The 7,641-nt window shown below is 37.1% G+C and overlaps 1 protein-coding gene across 1 annotated transcript; it reads right to left on the minus strand.

The window, feature by feature from the left end:
* Positions 1–3,182: 3,182 nt before the first annotated feature.
* FSHB (follicle stimulating hormone, beta polypeptide) lies at positions 3,183–5,337 on the minus strand. Its single transcript, XM_004682961.1, has 2 exons — positions 5,179–5,337; positions 3,183–3,413 (listed from the first exon to the last, which is right to left on the minus strand). The coding sequence occupies exons 1-2, from the start codon at positions 5,335–5,337 to the stop codon at positions 3,183–3,185; spliced, it is 390 nt and encodes a 129-aa protein (XP_004683018.1).
* Between the last annotated feature and the right edge of the window lie 2,304 nt (positions 5,338–7,641).

Here is a 7,641-nt window from a genome sequence, read left to right on the forward strand (position 1 = left end):
GTCAGCATCCCATATAACAAATAGGAAGGCTCCAGAGGGGTGTATAAAATATTAGCAAAAACAAAAGCCCAAGATAAGATGGTTTTTCATCCCAAAGACATAGGTTTCACTTAGGTTGTTTACACACACACACACACAGACACACACACACAACCAGGCTCAGTATGAGCAAATCACATTTTTTTTTATCAGAAGCTGGTGATTTATGGTATATATGTAAATGATATTGATATGAAGCTAATTGAATAGGTTATATTAATTCACATGAGACATTTTATTGTAGTTCCCTAAACACTGTGGGTTTCTACAGTAGTTAGAACTATGAGTTGACTAGTGTTAACACTACATTAACTACAAGGCACAAATCCCTGCATTTCAGTGATTTAATAGGAGAGAAGTTTACTTCTTGTGACATTAAATCCTCTCAGAAGGAGCAGGCATATGGGTGTGTGGGGGCACTCTGGTCATTCCAGGCATTGGGCTAATAGATGTTCTTGCATCTTCGGTAAAGGTGTTGCTGCATCCAGGAATCCAGACTGACAATAGCTCTGCTATTATCAACAGAGATCAAAGGTCACTTTGAGTGTTAACATTCAGCTGATAAAAGAGGAGGATGCATGATCACAAATGATGTGATAATGCAAACCCAAAGGAATGAGCATAACCTGGCTTGTGAGTCCTCACCCATTCTATTAAAGATTAAAAAAAAAAAAGACCCAAAAGCAGACAGAAAATGTATAAAAAATAAATTAAGAGCATTTAATTACATAGGTAGTGGGAAACAGAGACCTAAGAGAGAAAGGGGAAAATTTATTGGCTGGTACATGGCATGATGCCGTCTTTTATATCAGCAGATCATGTCAGCTGAGCAGAGACCAGAGTGTGAGCAGAAGTCTAAAAGAGATATGGCAACCTGTACTGACTTTCTAAGATCCAAATGGCAGGTCCACTGTGCTCTTGTTCTCAGCAACCCTCCTTCAGAGAGTCAGGGGTGGGGTCTGGACAGCTCTACCTTTTACCATTAACTCAGCTGTGAGTAGCCCCCATTGGCTTTGAGATTGTTCCTCACTGTTCCTCTTACAGTTAGAGGATTTTATGGCATGTAAAAGTATCTCAATTCACATGCCATTAACTATAATTTGATGCCCCTGATTACAGGAAAGGCTGGGAAATGTAATCTAGCTTTATAGCCAGGGAGAAGTAGGGACAGATGTTGGTGAAACACTGCATTCTCTGCCTTAGTGTCTAAATGGACATTAATGACTGAGACTGCACAATGGCTAACTATATATTAACTAACCATAGGCTTATGGCACATTTCACCTTCTTTTAGTGGGTATAAAATGAGGATGAAATGTACAAAACATATAAAGAAGCCTTATCAGTTGTCAAACAGCAAACACTTTGTCTACAAGAAAAGAAAAACAACTGACTAGCCTTCACGCAGGTTTATATATACTTATGTTATAAAAAACTCATTATTCAGATTTAAGAATTAAAACGGTATATAGTTTGAGGTTCCCTAAATATCTCCAATTCAAATCCATTGTCTTCTTCCTTACTGTCATAAACTCAGTGTTTATTTCTTTAATGCACTGGCATCTTAATTTTGTCTTAGTTCACCAAGATCACAGTTTGTGACCTTGGGTGGGTCATTTAAAATTCTTAAGTTTCAATTTTTCTATTTCAAAAATTCAGGAAATGAACTCTAGTGTCCCTACTTTGTGATTTTCTTTTTGTTCCTCATTCCCTTGCCCCCCACCTCCCTGACTACATCTGAAAATTACTTCAAAAAGTAACAGAACTTTTCAATAAAGAAATACTTTTAGAAGCACAACAGAATTTTTTTTTTATTATTTCCAGAAGCAAGACAGGTAATATTTACAGAACTGTGAGGAATATGTCTTAAGATTCTACTCATATTATAAATATACATATGTGTAAGCTATCTACTTGTATGTGCAAAAATCCAAATGTATGATAGCATCTTTATTAAAAAAATAATATTTAAATAAATAGTTGAAAAGTAGTGTGGAACAAGTGCAAAATTAAGAAAGATAACGGCTTGAAAAGAAACAACTCAAGATAACAGTTTCAATATATGCCCTCTTGAAATTACAGATGTGGGAAGATGTGGCTAGACAAAAGAAAAGGTATATAGACAGGATTCTAAAATTTTTTTCTCACCACCAATTCTTTCTAAAAAAGCTATTTCCTTACATAAATGTTATTTGTAGGTAAGGTAACTTTTCTTAGTAAGTTGCTAAAATTGCTTTCAAGTCTACTTTCAAATCTTTCTCTCTCTAAAGGATAGGTCATGACCTGGAAGGCAGGCTGATGTAGCTTTTCTCTACTTCCCCAAGAGGGAGTGTTGCAGGAGCCTGAGAGCATCTCAATTTCTTGCCAGGTAAAATCCCTACATAATATAGATCCACGTTGACATTTCTTATGTTTGCCCTTAACTAAAGGGTGTGGTAGTAGCTGAGAAATTAGATACGGTATCCCCTGGGCCCTAATCTGCACTGAGCAATTCAGGGAGATTCATTGGCCAGAAGAAGAAAGATGAGGTGAAACTGATACCCCTATTTCCATGGACTGACCACTCTGCTGGGGACAACCTAAACAGCCTGTCTAAAACATCCTCTTCCAGTGTTTCCTACACCCTGCCTGTCTTATTCTACCTTCCTTAAGGAAGCCAGTATTGAGTCTCTTTCTAAATTCCAGGAAAAATGCTAAGTTTTAGGGCTTTACTTGTGAAAATCTAGCCCTGCTCTTGAGAGCTCATATAGCAGAAGACTGCTACATTTAGTATGTTTACCCACTCCCAACTTCATTTCCCCTGTCTGGACTTAGGCATCCTGTCTCTAGAGGGCAGGTTTGCTTGAGAGGATTTCTAAGATATTTAAGTGGGAAAGTACACATGTATCTGTTATGATTTAAGTTCAAACTTAATAAAACTTATGGGACCAGACCTAGGAATAGTAACAAGACCTAGAGTGGTAACAAGCTCCCACCCCAGCACTCTCAATTCCTGGGGCTCCTCTTCTGCCAAGAGAGCAGGACCAGGGTGGGCTGGTTCCTGGCCCCTGGTGTTGTGGCCTGGGCAGTGGTACCCACAGATACTTGTTGGGTAACTCGGTCCTTTAGGGCAAGAGCAGGCCGTCTGAAAAGTCCCCTGCCCGTTATTCCCTCATTTCATTGAAGGAGCAGTAACTGGGCCCCAGGCCTCGCACCGTGCAGTCAGTGCTGTCGCTGTCACACTTGCCACAGTGACACTCAGTGGCCACTGGGTAGGTGTACAGGGAGTCTGCGTGGTGAGCACAGCCAGGCACTTTCACTGTCTCGTACACCAGCTCCTTGAAGGTACAGATTTTCTGCATGTTGGGTCTTGCTGGGTCCTTATATACTAGATCCTGTGGAGTTTAGGAAGGAGATGAGTTAGGTACAATATTTTGCAAGTTTCTATTCGGCTTAATCAAAATGAAACAGGAATTTAATACTGCCTAAGACTGTTCTAACACTCACCTATAAAAGCTCACTTATGGAATTCCTAGCCAAGGAAATAGGATTTCATTAGTGATCTATATGTTATACCACATTTCCTATTGTTCTGCAACTTGCAGAGAAAATGTCATTCTTTTATTCCTATTCTTTATGTCTATATCATTTTCCAAACTGGAATAGAAAAATGGCTAAAAGGGAAATATGACAGACTTTTCAAGTTGACTTTTTGTGTTTGATCTATAATCACCTATTCAATGTGTCTATATGGTAGTCAACCTCCCTCCCCCATACCATCCCCCAGCTTCCAATTACACTATTTGTAGTTTTGCTTTCCACGGTTTCATTTATTAAAGGTCAACTGCCATGTTTCAAAAATATTACATACAATAAGATATTTTGAGCAAGACCACATTCACATACTGTTTATTATAGTTTATTGGTTAGAGCTAGCCTATGTCTAGTTATCTCTGTTAATCTCTTACTGTGCCTAATATGAAAATTAAACATTCTCATGAGTATGCATATGTGTGTATATAGGAAAATATACTGTATATATTGGGCTTGGGAATATTCATATCTCCAGACAGTCACTGGGAGAGTCTTGGGATGCATCCTTTGCAGGTCAGGGTGAACTATAAATGAGAACTTAGAACATAAAATACTGAAGTTAAATTCATCATAAAGTGTTTCTAGATATATTGTCCTTGTGTGTTTAGCATAATATGACTGTGAATGTGCCTGTAAGCTTTTAAATATTCACACCCTTCAACACTGCAAGACTGTTTCAAAGGATAAATGGTTTGCATATAGGAACTTTTATTCCTGGAAACAGGTTCGTTCCAACACTATCTAGTGAAAAAATTGTTTGCACCAAGAGAAGAAATTGGTTCTGCTGTTTATTTCTATATCCCAAGAGGTGCAGCAGTTTGTGCAGTAAGTGGGATTTGATCAAATTCATTTGCTACCTAATCAAATAATTACTTTAAAAATTTTCAACTTTTAGTTTCAGTTTCTACGATAAAATTTCTGCATTGATAATTAGGTGCTATAGGGACAAAATGTTAAACAAGTAGAAACTGCTCCTTTACTTGAATTGTGCAGAAAGTATGTGAATATAAGTTAGTGGTTTGATGCCTCTGTGCCTTAATTTTCTTAATGTTATAATGAGTCGGTTTGCAGATTCATTTCAGTTCTAAGAGTATGTAAGTTATGATTAATTCTTAGGCTGCTTATTGGCATTGTATTCAGGTAGGTCTGTAAGGCAATTTTTATAATATGACTATTTTTAGATGGTTTGGAAACATTTGAATACATACTCACTGCAAAAATATGGCTTCAATAATAGAAACGGATACTTTGGGAACATAGTCCTGTTAAACATGTATATTTACATGTTCACCTCTATCAAACCTAGCATTGAAATAATTTTTTTTTTTTTTGAAATGCAGCTTACATTAATCAAATCAAGTTGGAAGCTTTCCTAAAACTCTATTCAACTCCAAATCCAAACATCTAATCGATATGGTCATTAACCCCATCCTATCACCGAGATAATTGACCAGAGGACTCATGACTATGTGGAACTTAAAATATTTATACAATGGGACTCACTAAAACTCACATCCAAACAGACCCTCAACACCCTCACTTCAGCACAGCGAAGTTAGCTCCTACCCGGGTATGGCAATAGCCTGCGCACCACGTGGTGTTGATGCTGATGCAGAAACGGCATTCCTCTCTTTCCAGCGTGATGGTGATGTTGGTGAGCTCACAGCTGTTGCCGCAGATTGCTTTCCAGCAACAGAAAAGGAAGCAAAATGGGAGTGACTTCATCTTGGACTAGAAAATAAAGAATTGAAGCGCATGAGAAGCCAAAAATCAACAGAGTTACAGTTGTTTTATAAGTTAACCAAACCACAAGTAATTGGGTTTACCCATCTTCCCCAGTCAGATTTTGCTTTGACAAGTTCTTTCTTTTTCTTTTTCTTAACTTCTTTCATTCTTGAAAAAAAAAAAAATTATTATCCTCTTCCTTTTAAAATTTTTTTTATTTTGATCAAAGTAGAAACATACTATTGGCCAAATCCAGTATCAGTGCTTGAGCAGAAAAGTATCTAAAAATTACAAATTTATTAATGACTGTCTTAAAGTGATTAAGACAAATAATTATCATCATCTTATTTAAAGACAAATAATCATATTTATTTTATTAAAGACTATTCATTAAAGACTTTTTTTAAAAAAGAAAAAGATAATTCTGTACTACAAAATCACTTTATCATTTTTAAAATTTCATAACTATTGTCCTTTGTGGTTGCCCATCTTTGCTTTAAAAAATACTTTCAAAGGCCAAGTAATTGGTCTATAAAATGTCTGTTGCTTACTACTAGTGAGTACGGTGGATTGACCATATTTAAGAAGCCTGGCTAACAAATACAAATTTCTTACATAACAGTATTTGCAAAACTCAAGATTTCAGATCCTGAAAAATCTGCAATATCAAAAGTAACTGCCACCACTTGGTAACTGTAGATGCTCACCTGTGGTTGACTGCCTTGTCTGGGGAAAGCTGTAGAGTGAGTTGAATCTCAGCTGGACTTTTATGCAAAGATCGTGTGCAACTAATACCTTGTGGATTTGTTGGGTATTATGTGACCAATGTTAGCTGAAGCTTGCTGTAAGTGAATCAGTGTTTAGCTAGACAGGGAGATCAAGCTTTACTAAAATAGTCTAAACTCTCACATCAAGAGAAATACTGTTATCAGAGATGATTTGTATAAATTAAATTTGATATGGCAGCACACCCACGCCTTTACCTTTTCAAATTAAATGCAACTAGGTTTTTCTTTGCTATCTTTAACTCAGAAAATTCAGATTCCTATTCAAGTATTGCTTTGATCCTCTTGAGAAGTTATATATATATATAAAAGATATGGTTAATAAATTACTGCAGGAGCAGGTTGAAGACTATAGGGGAAGAAACAAACAAATTTATGTCAGTGAATATCTGGACTGTAGGAATCTTTTGAAATTTTTCAGTCATGATTTGACTCCTGTATCAAACATAAACCCCCTTTCCCTTTACATCCCATGTGTATGAAACCTTGCTCTTAAATGTTATTCTTTGTTGTTTCTATACTTGTAGTTCTCTAGATGTTTTTTTCCAATTCATTTCTCCAGATCTTTGCACATAAGTGTGTTTATTTTCCTTGTGTACTCCAACACCATTCCTACTCTTGGCAAACTTCTCAACTTTTTAAAAAACAGATTATGTTATTTATTTTTGCATACAAGAACTGGGGCATAGGCCAGAGGTGGAGGGGCCATTGAGTGGATTCACCAGAGCAGAGTGGGGAGCAGAGCAGGCAGATTGACTGAAGCACTCATATCTTGATAGTGTTGAGACTTAACACTTTATGCCACCAGGGAGGTCCCAAATTTCTTATCTCCTAACACTAACCTTGAGTTAAGGGTGGGAGATGAAGGAAAGCTTTAATAATTAAGCTCTTCTTTGTAATCACTTATATACTACTGTTTCTGCAGATGGACTGGGATTGATTTGTTTAACAAAATTTATTAATTAAGCAGTATGGAACCAAATATGGGAACCAAGGAATAATGGCAAAAATATTATGAGATGATGTCAGGGATGAAAAAGGAGTCAAGTCATGGTAAAATTAAAAGTGACTTGCTCCAGACTGTGGAATCTGAGTAGTCAAACAAGCAGATCTGTTTGATTCCAAAGTAGAGGGTTACTCAATGAACCATGCTAAACCTCACAGTGTGTAATTCTCACCAATCCCTTTATTTCAGAGGGGCCAAAACAGAAGTCATCATGAGCCAATATTCTAATGACCATGTTTATACTTCCATCCCTAATACACGGTCAGTACAAATACAAGTTTGAAATGCAAGTTGAGAAACAATTCACTCCTAGTTTCCCTTGGGCTATCCTGGTCTGTAGCCTGTTTGCATCTGGTCTGCTGTTTCTTCTTGTTCTGCTCTGCTCCCTTTTTGTGGTTCTCTACATGTGGCCTTCCCTAGGCAGTGTCAAAATGCTTTTACCTCTAATGGGAGATTGGAGACTGAAGAGAAGTCAGAGTATGTCTGTTCTTTACATTGTGCTTCTTTTCCTGA

Source organism: Condylura cristata, unplaced genomic scaffold (genome assembly GCF_000260355.1).
Source record: "Condylura cristata isolate star-nosed mole 26May11 unplaced genomic scaffold, ConCri1.0 scaffold00015, whole genome shotgun sequence".
In the NCBI taxonomy this organism is placed as follows: domain Eukaryota; kingdom Metazoa; phylum Chordata; class Mammalia; order Eulipotyphla; family Talpidae; genus Condylura; species Condylura cristata.

What these genes read in the sequence shown, in the direction of transcription:
- FSHB (XM_004682961.1), bottom strand. Translation starts at nt 5,337, where the DNA reads ATGAAGTCACTCCCATTTTGCTTCCTTTTCTGTTGCTGGAAAGCAATC. An exon ending in CAGGCTATTGCCATACCCGG is followed by an intron (nt 3,414 to 5,178) that starts GTAGGAGCTAAC and finishes TAAACTCCACAG; the next exon opens with GATCTAGTATATAAGGACCC.